We start from the raw sequence: 15,483 nt of genomic DNA on the forward strand, positions 1-15,483 counted from the left end.
GGGGCTGTAGCCCCCGTAAGGAGGCCCTGTGGGGGGCAGGGGTTGTAGTCCCTGTCGGGGGCAGCAAAACATATTCATGTATTCATGAAACATGTATTTAGAATTTACTTCATTATGATGATAGAGACACTGGTAGTCTTCTAAATTGTTTTAACACTGTAGATATATCAAAAAAACATTGCCCGCCTGATTGCTGTCTCTGTATCTCTCATTCTCTCTCTTTCTCTCTCTCTCTCTCTCTCTCTCTCTCTCTGCCTCTCTATGGTGGTCTTTTGTTTTAATTGTGGAGGAAGATGGATTTTGGGGTATTTTACAGAGTGGCTTTGGGATTTTTTTATCAGGGATTTTTCAGTTTTCAAATAGGGAATGCCAGAATTCCTGCTAGGGAGGCCAGTGGCAAGACCCTGCCTGTTCAGAGCTGGCACCTTGGACCCAGCTGGAGGTGGCTGAGCTCCTGGCCAGTTGTGGCCAGGAGGATGCACTTTGAAAGTTCAAAGCAGGCCACCACACTGGGAACATCTTCTGGGCGATAGCTTCCCAGATGGCCTGGCAGGGGGCATACATGGCAGTAGTGCCGCACAAAGGCCATCTCCACAGCCACAACCCACTGGCAGCTGGCCCAGAGGGGCAGATGCCTCTACTGATTATGCAGTCCCCATCTGGGTCTGGCAGGTGCAGAACAGGTCACAGCCAGGCAGCAGCCCCCACTGCTAGACTGCTTCAGTGGGTAAATGGTACAGGGAACCCTCCGGGCTGCTTCAGCAGTCCAGCTAGCCCAAGGTACCAATTGGCTGAGGCCCAGAAGCTTCTGAGAGTGAGTAGCCCTGAGCTACTTAACAGGGCAGCTTTTTGTACTGATGGGGCCAGGACAGATGCTGGTCCTCCTGGCTGCAGATCCGGGAGGAGCCAGACAGGGTTATTTTGCCCCAAGTGGCACAATTTGCCCTACACCAAAGTGCATGCCCGGGCATGTGCACTGAGGCAAAAAGCCCTGGCTCAAATTTGCACCGCTTCTATTTGACCTGCTGCAAGCACACATTCTTGCATGTGTGGACATGCCCAAAAAGACTATCCCCCTCTTTCTTTATTTTTGTAAATCTTTCCAATGTTATTCTTTTGTGAATGCAATGCATGTTAGAACTTTTTTGGAGAAGCAGAGTAATGTCCCAGTCTGAAGTGCTGACTGCTCCTGATGAAGTTGTCAACACCCGCAATTATTACTGACTTCTGTATGTGTTGAAGGTATGTGAATGATAGATCCCCATGTGGAGTGGGTTGTCTGTTTCACTGCTGATTTCAGTGAAGCCTTGGCAGTTTACATGAACTGAAGATCTTCCCTTTGGTGCACTGGGTGAGGTGATCAAACCAACTGTTGACCAAGGAGGGGTGTTTCACCACCTTGCTCTGAAATTTCTTTCCGTTTTTAAATCCTAATAAAATCACTATGGAGAACCTATATATTGGGGTTCATTGGCCTTTGCGTCATACTAACGAAGATGCAACAGAAAAACATTCTTTTTGAATATGGAGGGATCTTTGCATTCACTCTTACACAACAATGGCAGGGCGGTGCTAAGGCACCCAAAAAAACAAATTTATACCACCTTGTTCTAGGGGCAGACCATCCTGCATTCATCTGCCAAGCCTTGTTGTTAATGGAAATATGTAGACTGTGGGAGGCTGTCCCGATCTTACTAAGGTGGCCATTGACTTGTGGTCTCAGCTTTCCAGGTCAATCACATGGTTCTATGCCTCCCCTACAGTGTGTCCTATGCCTTATAGATGGCATCCTACTAGTCATATCTGATTCATGCCCCTAACTGGGATGTATTCTCTTGTTTTATCCTGTCTGTGCCCCCAACTGGGACCCCTTATGACTTGTGCCCCTAACTGGGCCCTACTCGTTAGCTCAGGCCTCTCTACTTGTCTTAGGCCTCTCAACTCAGTTCAGGCTTCCTAGGTCAGTGCAGGCCTCTCAGTTCTCCTCGGGCCTTTCAACTCTCTCAGGCCTCTCCACTCCTCTTAAACCTTCTCAGCTCTACTCAGACCTGGTTCAGTCCTGCTCAGGTCTTCTAGGGACCTCTGTGGTCCATCTGATCTTTCTTGTCTAGCACTTTTCTGTTGAGGTATGATTGCCTAGATCTTCCCCTCCACAGGGTAACTCACAATGGAGTGGGGGCCGAGGCTTTCCGATGCCCCATCCTCACCTTTGGGGTGTAGGCATGGCACTTCATGGAGGTGGCCCTGCCACAGGCAGCCCCACCACACTATCCACCTCCTGTAGGCTGCAGTTTGATGTCTTACCCAGGACCAAATAGGCCTACCTGGTCTCTCTACCTTCTCTTGTGGGCTTCTCTTAGAGGTTCCGCCCCATCTCCTGGGCTGGTGGCTGTTGGGTTCTCTGAACCTGACTCCACCTCTCAGCTGTGGTCTCTCTCTGGCGAAATCTCTGGTCTCCCTGAGGCCCTGGCCCCACTAGTAGGCCAGTTGGAGAGCCAGGCCCTCCACAGCATTGGCCACCCCTCATGGTGGGTTTGTACCCTTTGGTCCTCTCCTGGGCCCTGGCCCCCAGCATAGGCCAGTTGAGGTCCTTGGAATCAGTGAATTGGCTGTCAGCCACCTCAGTCATGGGTCCTCCCTCTCAGGTCCCTTCAGCTAACTCCCCTGCTCCCCACAGGGTTCAAAGCCCCACTGAGATGGTCAGCCCTGCTCCCTGGGTACACTCTGGCATTGAGCTGAATCTCAGCTTCTCTGGCCCCCCTCTTGGGCTCACTTGGTCCCTTTCTGGCCAGATGACCCTGGGGCCTCTTTCTTACAGACTAGCCTGGGTCTCTCCAAATTTCTACCCTCTCAACCCTATTATCCTAGGCTGTGGACCCCACCTAGGTCCTAAGGAACTTCCTCCTCCCCAATAGTTGCTACCTTAAATCTCTGGGATGTTCAGATGGTCCCCAAGCTTGCTGTCTTCTGGCTGGTAGGTGTTGCTCCTAGATGTTTCGGCCATCTTGCTCTCCTAGCTTGGCTTCCATTTACATATAGATGTTAAGATAAGGTCTCTGAATTTAACCCAGCCCAGCTCTTCTTAAGTCAGGCAGACTCTGGGCAGTCATGCAGCTCTCCTAATCAGCGTTGCCTGCCAGCCCCTGAGTCTCCTGACTCCCGGATTAGGCCTGGCTGCACCTGCCACAGGCTTTGCAGGCCTGCCTGACTCCATAAGTGGCAGGCACCCTGGTGCCTTGCCACAAACAATCATTCATCTCTGCTCTCTTTCAAGTCAGATATAGGCAATACTATTCAGATATATACTGCACAAAGATGCAGGTATGAAGAGAAGGCTTTCCAACTTAGTTTTGTCAATAAGCTAAAATCAGTACTCTCTGATTTTCGTAGTAAACTGTGTAGTTATCCTGTGCATTCAGCTAGGAAGAATCGTGCTCTGAGTGACTTTTGTCTACAACATCATTGCCAAATCTACATTCTAATAGTAACTACTTGGAACTTTTGCTCCTTTTATGCTGTTTCCCAGTGTACAGAATTTGAAGTTTCCTCAGATAACAGGCTTTTTCTGACAAGAAAATACTGACACATTCCAAGTGGTCACATACTTTTCATTCCTGACTACCATGCTAAATGTGTCATGTGGATATTGGGATAATAATTTGTTATCTTAATTAGGTGTGTCTTCATGACACATGTTTTGTAACAGATACAGTATATAGAAACTATTTCAGTGCCTTGCCAGGGTATCCTTTGAAATGAGAAACATGACTTAAGGGTTTTCTTCCTTTTTAAATAAATAAAAAATAAATGAACAATCACAGAGTCCAACTTTGAATCCTAGCATTTCCTGTTAAGTCCAAAAAATAGTGCAAGAAACATGTTTGGTCTGCTCTTTCTTAGGCTTGATGATGTGATAGGAAGAATGTTGTATTGTAACATCAAAGAGTGATGTTGTTATACCTCTGAAGCATGACTTCTGGAAATCCAAGTGAAATAATGTACACTCGTTTTTCTCTTGAACAGGGCCAGTTTTAATAGGTTTGGAATCTTATCAGAAATGTTCCAACAATTTCCTTCATTGTGTTTTCATGTGTCTTTTTTGACTAGCTAAATTTCTCTCTCACTTCCCAAAGCCCTGTTAAGTGACTCCCCACTGGGTTTAGTTAAGAACACTGCTGAACAAATTGCAGGCTGCCAAATTGCAGTCAACAAACCACTGGTGATGAGCAAATGTTTCTGTTTTTTCAGCTCATGGTAAATGCCTCCTACTTTTTCTTCCCAGCCCATGTTGTTAAAATGGAAAACACAAAGATCTGGCTCAGAAGCAGGCCCAAACTGTATCCTGGATCTGAACACAGAGACTTTGGAAAGGTATCAGTAGGGATCAGACTTTTGCACCTGGCTTCCATTTACATATAGATGTTAAGATAAGGTCTCTGAATTTAATCTTGGCCCAGTGATCATCCATACAGTTTTTACACCTTGAAGGCAGCTGCATTTCATCAATTTATGAAATGATTCCCTTGGGAGTTGCAAATGAACATCTAGGGGCAGAGCCTATATTTTATTCTTACCCTTAAAAAGATTTTGAATTGTGATGAAAATGGTATATCATTGTAAAACTCTGAGAATAGCAATGAAGGGGAGACATACTCCATGACTGAACTTCAGTACTGGCCATGCTGTAATTCCAGCGCATCAAAGCAGACTCGATTAATCTGCCTGCTTCTCATGTATCAGTGTCCCTGTGCTTCAAAATAGCAGTGGGGGCACTTTATCTAAAGCTCATTTGATACACGAGATGCTCTTGGAGCCACTCTTAATTAAATTGCCCCCTGCCCACTCCCAGAGCATGTGTATAAATGCCCTTGGATACCAGCATAGAAATGCTTGTCTTTTCTTTAGGAACCATTGTTTGCAGACAGGCAAGTGCCAAAGACAGGTATGTCTGAGGGCTACCTCATTCTTCTGTTATAAACATAAAACAATTATATGAAAGGCAAAGCTAGAGTTCAATTGTGATGGAGAATGAATAGTTTAACATTATTCTAAGTTATTCTTACCTGTATTTTAGTCACTCATTTATCCTTGATTGGAAATACCATATTTTCTCACATACAATGTGTAAAATATGCACCTTATTTTTTGAAAAGCAGAATGAAGAAAAAAAGATCTTTCCTTGTAGTAAGTAACTGTGTAGCAGCAGCTAAAGAGCTGAGCCTATTTATTGGTCTCCTCCCTGTGGATCAATGCTGACTTTACATTTGTTTTTGCTCAGTTAGTGGCACAAACTACTTTCACCACATTTCTTGCATATAATGCACACTTCAATTTCCAGCAGCTGTTTTGTTAGAAAATGCTGCATGTTTTATGTGAGAAAACATGGTATTTTTAATGGTGGGTACAGCTGACTAGGAATCAAGGATCCTGTGTTGTATTCCAGGTTCTGCTACTGATTTCCTGTGTGACCGTGAGCAAGTTATTTCATTTCTCTGTACCCCTTCTATGAAAACGTCATATATTTCCCCAGTTATAGGGGTGCTTAATAACTCTAAAACCCTTTGAGACCCTTGGATGAGTGGCAAAATCCTGTGTGTTGTGTTTGAGGAAATACTGAAGAAATAAAAAGAAACCAGTGAAACTGTAGCTAACTTTTATACCATGATGAGAAATTATTCTACTATTTATTGATACAAACACTCGTATCTTAATGAAAAAAGGTTTTTTGTTTGTTTGTTTTTGTAATACTTAAAGCTTTTGCTATGTCTTGATCGGTAACCAGACCAAGAAACATACCTGCTGGATATGCTGTTGACAGGAAAGCACCAAAGGCAACCTGAACACATGTTAAACCTAGCAAATTTATGGTTACAGAAAATCTATTGCCTAAAGCATAAATTCCCGTTTAATTTTTTTTCCACATAACCAAAGCCAGTGAGCTGGTCACATCCCTAGATGTACTGTGGGAGATGCACATTTTCCTCAATGTATAAGAAGTCCTTGAGGTCAGAGGAAAAATTATTATTATACGTATTCTTTATTTTCAAAGTGATTAAATATGTTTGGTCATTGTCCTAATAGTTTTGTTTTACTGAGAAATGATTTTTTTCCCCATTTTATAAATTGTTTAGATTACTGAGCCCAAAATGAAGAAACCATGGGGATTATTGACATAATTTCTCCCCATAATAGAAGGCCATGGAAACTTGAGGATTCTTTCCCTTTCCTCAGCCTTCCAAAATTTGTCTCCCACTCTCAGAGGCATATTGAAAGACCCTTCTCTTGGCTGAGGACAGTTGAATGTTCCTTCTTTTCCTTGGAAACCTACCAGTCTTCACTTTGTATCATTCAGTAGGGCCTCTCAGTAACGATGACAGTGTCTCCACTGTTTTCTGGCTGTGGACTGAAGGGGTCTGAGCTTTTGTCTCCATATTCAATCCTATGCATTATCTTGCACACTCATTAGCCGCGTGCTGAGGACTCTGCTGGAAATGGCAGTAATTTTTTAGCCTCATGGTCAGGGTACACACCTGAAAGTTTCCGGTGGTCAGGTTGCAATGACTGTTTTATTATTGTCCCTGCCCCAAATTGTTCATAGTCAAAGTCAAGAAGCAACAGATGGCTATAGAGAAGTTGGGAGTATAAGAAAATAGTGAGACATGATTTGCACAGTAGGTTAGTTGTTTGAGCATGATATTCATCTACTTGTCAAGTTTTTTATAGACATCGTGGTGAAAAGGCAATGAAATTTAACAAAATAGCAAAGGTATGTGCATCTTATGCAGCTCTTGAGTGAAGTACAGTCCTGTTGAAATCACTGAACGTTGTTTCACAATTTATTTAAAATGTTACAAGAATTTTGCAGACATTGTTCTCATGCTTCAGTATGTGGAATTAGTTTTAACAAATCTCAGTAAACAAATAGGAAAAACCTTGATTCCATTTGTAATTGCAGTTATGAACAAACTAAACCTTTCAATTAGGGTGCCGTGTGTCCCCCTCAGGGGTGCCACAACACATGTGCTGCAGCTGAAGTAGCAGCCAGGTATACTGCCCTGCACGGATTCCTGCTGCATTAGAGCTGTGATCAGCCTAAAGTAGGCAGGAGCTGGGTTGCAATTGCTTTTGCAGTTTGGCAGTCCTACCTGCCCACCTCTCTTTCCAGGAGAAGCATCGATGGGACCAGAACAGGAGGGGCTACACAGCACAGGGCAGCTTTTGCCTGCTTTATGCTGATCACAGCCCTAATGTAGGAGAAATATGTGCACATGCCATAGCTCTTCCAGGCTGGCTGTTTAACAGTTGCAGAGTAATTTTTATCTGGAGGTAGTGGAACCTCTCTGATAAGCACTGAAGTAAGCTGAGGCAGTACTAGCAGTGGTTCTCTTGTGGTGGAGGGGTGCCCTGTTCTTGAAAAGGTTGAGAACCACTGAACTAGACAGACTCTATAGCCTGCTCCTACCAAGAATTTGATCATTCAGATCACATTCATATAATGGCATGCATAAATCTGTTTTTAGAAAAAGTAATTTTGGAGGTTTCTGGAACCTAAACCCCAGTTAATCAATCTTAACCAACAGGAGGAGAATTTTTGCTGTTGATCATGAAAATCTAGAAAAACAAATCTTATATATTATGTATGCTGTATTGCCTTGCTTATATTACAGACCTCAGTCATGTTTTATGATTGTCAGGGACTGGTTTCTAGGCATGTGTTATTTGGAATCTTTATGCTTGGCCCTGATAATAGGTTAGAGCTGTGCATGCTGCTGGAAAATGAACCCATCTTTGAAACTGAGACTAATGAGGACACTTTTTCCTGTGATCTACTTCTCTCCTACCAAAAGGTAATCTTTTTTTTTTTTTTTTTTCTCCCCTTGTTTAGTTGATGTTTAGGTTGTGTGTCCAGGGAGGGAGCATTGTGACTTAAAACAGTCATTAATGCGTGTTGTTATGTAAGTACTAAAACAACATAATATAAAAAAGGACAGTGCAGAAGTGTCAAGTGAGGCTACCATAAAGTACAGCAGCTCTGGAGCAGCCCAGCATCCAGGAGGTGCACAAAACTGGAGGCAAGGAATGTGTGTATTTTAATCTTGGCTCTTACACAGGTTTAAGTCTACAGTTCCAATGCTTTACTTTGATTTCTGATCAGAAACAATGGGTATAATAATACTTAGTTTGTGCATGCTAACACCTTTGTCAACTATAATGTTTGTTTAAGGTTTCTAAGAACACTATGAAGGTGAAAAAAATTGTAGAAGAGCTAAGCATCAGTAAATGCATGTAATCCTTCTGCCAGGCACTGGACAGCACTAACAAGGGCTGGGTTCAGATTTAGTTCTTTTATACTAACCTTTTAAATTTAGCTCGTGCCCCCTCCCAAGAAACCTGGAAAAATACATTTTAATAGAGTGGTCTGTGTAAACAAACTACCCCATGCACCAAGCAAAAGTTAAATTAACACCTGGCCTATTACAATGGAAAAAAGGAAGCAGGAATGTACCTTAAGGAAAAACTTAGAACTATTAACCCTGAACTAAAGCTTAAAGCAGAACACAGTCACAGTAACTAGCAAACCAATCCAGGGGCCCTAACTCAGTCAGTTGGGAAGGGAGTCTCGCTACCATCTGGGAGATCTACCAGCTACTCCAGCCAAAACAGCAAGTGCTGGTTGGGGAAGCCTACCCTGGAGGCACTGCTGCCCCTTGCTGCCAGGGGTTTCTGCTTTGCTGTGGGGGCTGCACTACTTACACCATGCTGAGCACATCTACACAAGCAGTTAATGTGACTGAATATGAGCTGGACTAAATAAATCCTGATGTCACCATCTAAATGTGCATTTAAGTACAAAAGCTTACTCTGCTGCTGGATACCACTTGTACCTGATGGGACTATCCAGCAGTGCAGTAAATTAGTCTACTAATTGCTGCACACATGTAGACAGTGATGCTTTACTGCACAGCAAATTAGTCTGCTGTGCAGTAAAGTGTCTCATGTAGATGCACCTAGTGGGAAGCGACTCATGTAGACATGTTGCTATGGTGGGATGCTGAAATGCGCTTCTCTGGCCACCACATCCAGGGGTCTTCACTGCTCCTGTATAATGGTGTGGGTGTCTACCATTCTGCTGCCAGGTAGTTTCTGCTGCTCCTCCCGACCTTTTTTGGTTGTTATGCAGCCCAAGCTCTTTTAAACTCTGCTCTATGTTAGTGGTAGGTTCAAGGATTTTTTCAGCTCTTTCAGCTATAGTGAGTCTTAGGCTTTCAGCTAAACCCAGTATAGTCTTGTGCTCAGAAGTACTTTTATTTTGAGGACTTGAGTGAAGCTATCTAAGGATTGATTTCTGCCTAGAATCTCTCTGTTCCTCCCAGTTGCATAGATCACAGTAAGGGTTGATCTGTCAATGACCATTGTATAACTTTGTGTTATATTTATGTGCCTACAAACTTCACACATTTGGAAGGGAGGACTAGTGGATGTAAAATGTGATCCACCTGCTCTTTACAATTGTACACTTTAACCTTAAACAGTATAATCCAAGCCTGCAAACAGTGAAAACAGGTGCAAAAAGCCCCTCAAATATGCATAGTAATGAAGGTATGCAGATAGAATACACAGAGTTACCATTGTACCATTGACCAATCAGTCAAATATGTAGAACATAAGCAGGGTTACATATTAAAAAAAGGACCCGAGTGCAAAATTGGTAAAATAATGTGAAACTGCGGCATAGAAATAGATCTCGGTAGAAGAATTTTGAGCAGCATTTAAGGAGGCTGCTGAAAACCTGTCGTGTTATTGAGGCTTTGTCTGTGCTTAATATATTTTTCTGGCAAATCACCTCCCCAAGTCAACGTATCTATGATGGATTAGGCTCTGATATAGAGACAGTCATAAAAGAAAGAAGCTCTTTCTGTCATTTGGGGGTCTGGTTTAAGCTGTACTAGAAAAAGAAATCTTAAGTCATGTCTGCTTTAAGGTGCTTTCTAGGATAGCTCAATCAATAGGCTAACTCCCTTTAAGCATAGCCAAGCTCTTACAATTGAAAGAAAAAGGTTTGGAAGCATTCAGTTCAGTATACTGCACAGAGAAGGGGAAATAGATTCTTGGCTATTCCAGATAACAGTGGAGAAGTTGCCTGATCCACCCCGGACAACCATGCTGCTGAATCACTACAGTGCAGATCCTCGGTATCAGCGACTCTTCATCAATCTGGTAAGGGTGAAGCCAACTCTAAAAACAAACATTTCCTCCACGAACAATGTGTTTGTTATATTTTCTCATTGTTTATGATGGCTGTGTCAGCCGCACTGATTTACATAAACACTGCCAATCCTAGGACGCTACACTCTCAACAAAAGTAGCTGAGTACAAACAGCATTCCAAAGTTTTAATTCATATTGTATAAACATAACAGATGTTGATAAAATGAGCCAACAAGAAAATACAACAAAGGAGACCATTTCAAGGGGGATTTTGATTAAAATACATTCCAGATTGACAGGATGATACAATGTTAATGGAATAGATCATTTAAATGTCATTATTTGGCTCCTATAGAACTCTAAACATAAAGCAATGCTTTTGAGTTTTCAGTCTCTCTTACTGTACAGTCCCTATACATCAATGCATAAATAAAGTTCTTTCTCTTCTCTTTTTTCTGCTATGACATGACCACATATATGTCCTAAATACTGTACAATAATACCATGACCAGAAGCAGCAATGTGTTTGGTGTACAGTGCAAGGCCTGAAATAAATAAAATAATATGGCATGACATGACATGACATAACATGACATAAAGCCAAGCCAAAGCCAGGCCCTGCCTCATTACAACAGAGGGAGATGTTAATAAGAAGGAGCATATTTAGGGGGTATTTGTTTAAAAAACAAATGAACTCTGCTGAAGTTCACCATGTGGGTATGATGGTGATAGGAATACTTACTGCTGATCCAATTCAATGGCCATCTAATTTGACAGCCTGTCTCTGACGGTTGGCCAGAACCCAACAGTTCAGAGAACACAAGTTCCCTATAGTAGTGTAGTTTGCAGTGCCTACCACAGTTTCATCATTCTTGCTGCCAGAGAGGGGCACTGCGGCACATGGAGGGACAGGATTTGCTCCAAGTCAAAATGATGTATTGACAGCAGAGCTGGTATAGAAACCCAGACATCATGATGAGTCTAAGTCCCAGTGCTCTATTCAGGAGACTGCAGTGACCTCCTAGTTGCAGTATTGCCCCAGTATTAGTATTAATTTCTAACAATATGAGAGACTGATTTAAGCCCTGAAGTACAAGTGTAATATCCCTTCCAATATTTTTATCATCATTAGTTATGACAATCCTGGACATTTTTTGGTATCTCTAAGAAATGCTCAATACCCTTTTTTTAAAGTTCTTGTTAGGGTCTTGATCTCAATGACATCCTGTAGTAATGAACTGCACAATTTAATTACATGCTATGTAGAAAAAGTGTTTCATTCTGAATATATCACCTTTAAATTTCTGTGAACACCCTCTCGGTCTTGTGTTACAGGACAAGAAGAGCCGAAGTTCCTGACTTGCATTCTCTAAGCTATTAATTGCTTTATATATTTTTATCAAATCTCCATTTCTTCTCCTTAGGTAAACAATCTCAACTTCTTTGATTACTGTCTGGGTGTTCTTTCAAGCCCCTGATCATTCTTGCTACTTTCTTCTGAGCTCCCTTTATTTCATCAATGTACTTTGAGATTAGAATGACTAGTACTACATATGGCGTTCTGCATGAAGCCATACCATTGGTTTACATAAAAGCATTATAATGCTCTTTACATTACTCTTAGTCCATTCTTTATGGATCCTGACTTCTTGCTTTTTTGATTGCAGCTGCACATTAAACAGATGTCTTCACTGAACTGTCTGCAGGTCATTATCTTAAGTTAAAAAAGTTAACTTAGAACCCAGCTATGTATATGAGTGATTTTAAATTTTTCCTGCCAATATGCATTACTTTCTACGTACAAACACTGAATTTCAGTTTCTAGTATGTTATCTATTCACTTAGCTTGTGTAGGTCTCTCTGATTTTAACTAACCTAGATAACTTCGTAATGACTGCAAATTTTGCAGCCTCAGTAGTCATACTTTCTTTCCAGATCACTAATACATATGTTAAGCAATAGGGGCCCTCATGCAAAACTTTTAAGCCACCCTTCTGTTAAAGTTTTGCTATAAAAATGACCATTTAATGTTACTCTGGTACTCTCAACTACACCTTTGTATTTCTCATCGGCAAACTTTTGATGCCAATGGTGTGAAATAATCCAAAATAGATGAGATGCACAAAATGCAGAGACACCATGCTGATTAACCTAGTAGTTCAAACAATGTTTGTTTGATAAGGTTTGAGTACCTGAAAACAGCATTTTCCTTTGAATCCCATATGCATAAACAAACACACTTAGTTTCTTATGTGGAGGAGGCTGTGAAGATTGGAAAAGATTATAACCTTATTTTGTCAGATGGCAACAAATCCCAGAAATGGCTGGTGTTAACATGTGGTCAGAGCGGTTATGAGGTACACTGATCTAGAACAGGAAACTCTCAAGGCCTCCTTGATACAATTATAAAGCTTTTCTGGTGTCAGTGTATTCTGCTTTGGGTATCACTGGTGCAGAAAAGTCTAATCTGCACCTTGTTATAAATCCCACATTACCTTGTTTTTTCCTTTTCAATTAATTTTTGTAAAGATGTCTAACCATGCCCTGCCACTTGATTGCAACTCATCTGTTATCCAAAAATATCCCTAGAGGAGACTACCAGCTACTCTGATTTCAGCTGGTTATGGGCATTATACATTGATTTTCCTGGCACTTTAGTATGAAGCATGCATTTTTGCATGAAGAAACAGAATTTGATTCAAGAGATAAGTAAGAGGCTGTATAATTAGGCAAAAAGTAGAAACATTTGAAGGCATACACAAGAAGAAGTAGTAACTTGGTTAACAACAATGTAAAATACAAAACAACACTTGGATAAACAATGGGATTGACTTTAGCTGTGTTCACATCTAGCTTGTAAATGCCTGAGAATATAGTCTGTGATGATGAGAGTTCAATAGCTGGTAGACTCTTTGCTTTCAGAGCCTTGTGATTTGTTTTCTTGGTTCTCTCCCTTGCAGTATATATTTCTACATTAACTGATTTTTTTTTCCCCCTAAAAGCATGTACTGCAAAACATTACAGGATGTCATAAATGGTTGTGTAATGAGATAGTGGCTATAAAACAACTTAGACTTAATAAATATGTGGTCCTATTTCCAAATAGTAACTCGGATAGTATCAATGAAACTCAGCTTTGCTGTTCCAGCCTGTGAAATTTGGGTATATTCCAGTCATAATAGCTTATTTAGGGTGAACTTGATTGCTTAGCAGAAAAGAGAAGGTTCATTACTGTGGAGTTTTTACAGTTTGAGGTACAATTGAGAAAAAGAAATAAAGTGTAGTATTCTCATCACCTCTCCTGCTGACCCCAGCTTCAGAAAACCTGCTGTGACTGGGATGCACACTTCTTTTCTTCTCTAACCCACTTCCTCTCTCTCTCTTGTAGGAGCCATACATAAACAAATCAGCGGTGTCAGTTCAGGCTCATTTCTCGCTGCAGCGGACATACATCATTTTTCGGACCCTAGGGCTTCGCCACCTGACAGTTGTTGACCTCCAGAACCGAGTTGTTGGGATAATCACCAGGAAAGATCTGATGCCTTTCCAGCTGGAGGAGAGGTTAGGCCTCCAGCTGGCATCACAAAGACTTGACTTGGATGAGTAGTTGTTAGAGTTAGGGAAAGAGAACAACCCACGATAGTGGTGTTTCTTAAGTTTTCCACTTTGATTTCCTTTCACGTATAGATAGAGAGGGGAGGAGGTATCCCATATATTCACCTGTCTTTGAAGAGCTCTGCTCTTGACTACATTTCTTTCCATGTTTGTAGCTATTAGAACAGATTCTCTTTCTTTACGCCCGCCTGGAATAATTAAATTTGCTGTGAAAGTCAGAGAACGTAAGACACAGAATAAATTTACTTAATAGTGAAGTAGCTTAATAAATTTTGGATGTAGTTATTTTGTATATTACAGCTTATTTGGAAAGGTTCTCAGAACACAATATAGAAGATGGCCTTATTTCTTCTTTGTTACTTGGTTTCAAATGGTACATGGTTCACATTTTGTTCTGCTGCGTAACAATTTCCCACAGAACTGCATATTAAAACTTGTAATTCACCATGATTACTGTTGTTTATAATGAATGAAAACTAAACATTGTTTATTGGTTGTTAAAACTTGCCAAAAATCTGAAAGGGGCTCTATGATACTTGGGTCTTAAAGCTTTTTGCTTCCTGCTAAATTAATTGGATTTTCTTTTATTTTTTCCTGTGTAACTTCTCTCTTTATTATTACTTTTCTAGCACTTTAGAGAATATATAATGCTTTAAAAGCAGTGAAGTAAATGAGGTAAGAGAGAGAGTATCTTGTAGAGCGTCTAACTGGTAGGCAGCAGGGGACCTGTAGATTTTTAACCACCTATTGAATTGTAAAGGCTTAGGGCATGTCCTTACGTGCAGGGGGCGTGCATTTGCCATGGCATGAATAGCAGTGGCACATGTTTGTGCCTGTGCTTTGTGCCACAGTATATGCCCCAGCATGTGAACATGGAGCATGCCAAATTGTCCCTGGTGGGAAAATTGTCCCACCTGTGCTGGTCCCACCAGCCTTACCTGGGGTCCTGAGGGCCTCCTGGGGCAATAGTGTCGCCGATTCAGCCACACAGAGTCTGGATCCAGGATCCAATTTGACACCAGAATCTCTTGGTGTCAAATTTTGGCACCATGCTGCTAATTAGCAGTGCAGCAAATGGTTGCATGTGTGCTGCATCCAGTCTGCGGTGCCTCAAACAGCTCTGAGGCTCAGCAGACCACACGTGCGCTTGTCTGGACGCACCCTCAGTGACTTTGAGTACTGACATAGTCACTGTCATTGTTGACATTTTCATCAGCTACTTGAGGGATGGAAAATCTTTCTCAGGGGAAGGTTTAGGGATATGCTCATTCCCATGGTTCATGGATCTTTGTGTACCGGTCAGCAACTCTAATTTGGTTTCCTTTTTGAATGTCCCTAAAAAGCTGATGTTGAGAGTCTGGGTATGAGAATTTCATTGTCTTTCTTAAATTGAAAGTTAGTCCCATATCTGGATTATGTTTGTTATAGGTTTGTTAACCCTTGCTCCAGCTGGTGAATGAATTTTTTAGTTTCTGATGTATCCATTGTTATCCTAACAGGATCTGGTCACTGCTTGCCCACTGCAATGATATAATTCCTCTTCATCTTTCCACTGCTTGCATTTTAGATCCTCATATTAACTAAAGCCATGATCTACTGAACTGAGCATTGGGCTTGGATTTGGGTCCCATCTCTGTTACTGACTCAATTGAACAATTTC

At 41.6% G+C, this 15,483-nt stretch overlaps 1 protein-coding gene across 2 annotated transcripts in view; it reads left to right on the forward strand.

The window, feature by feature from the left end:
• The window catches only part of LOC109318551 (chloride transport protein 6-like), a 124,886-nt gene extending 110,621 nt beyond the window's left edge, over positions 1 to 14,265 (forward strand). The window contains exons 14-16 of one of the 2 annotated variants that reach the window (XM_019547878.1): positions 7,751 to 7,847; positions 10,123 to 10,218; positions 13,597 to 14,265. In XM_019547878.1, the coding sequence (XP_019403423.1) occupies positions 7,751 to 7,847; positions 10,123 to 10,218; positions 13,597 to 13,815 (412 nt within the window). In that variant the 3' untranslated portion in view covers positions 13,816 to 14,265. The remainder of the gene's footprint in view (positions 1 to 7,750; positions 7,848 to 10,122; positions 10,219 to 13,596) is intronic. The other variant, XM_019547884.1, reaches the window with a different exon arrangement.
• The last annotated feature ends 1,218 nt before the right edge of the window (positions 14,266 to 15,483 follow it).

Source organism: Crocodylus porosus, unplaced genomic scaffold (genome assembly GCF_001723895.1).
Source record: "Crocodylus porosus isolate Cpor-Errol unplaced genomic scaffold, CroPor_comp1, whole genome shotgun sequence".
Taxonomy (NCBI): Eukaryota; Metazoa; Chordata; order Crocodylia; family Crocodylidae; genus Crocodylus; species Crocodylus porosus.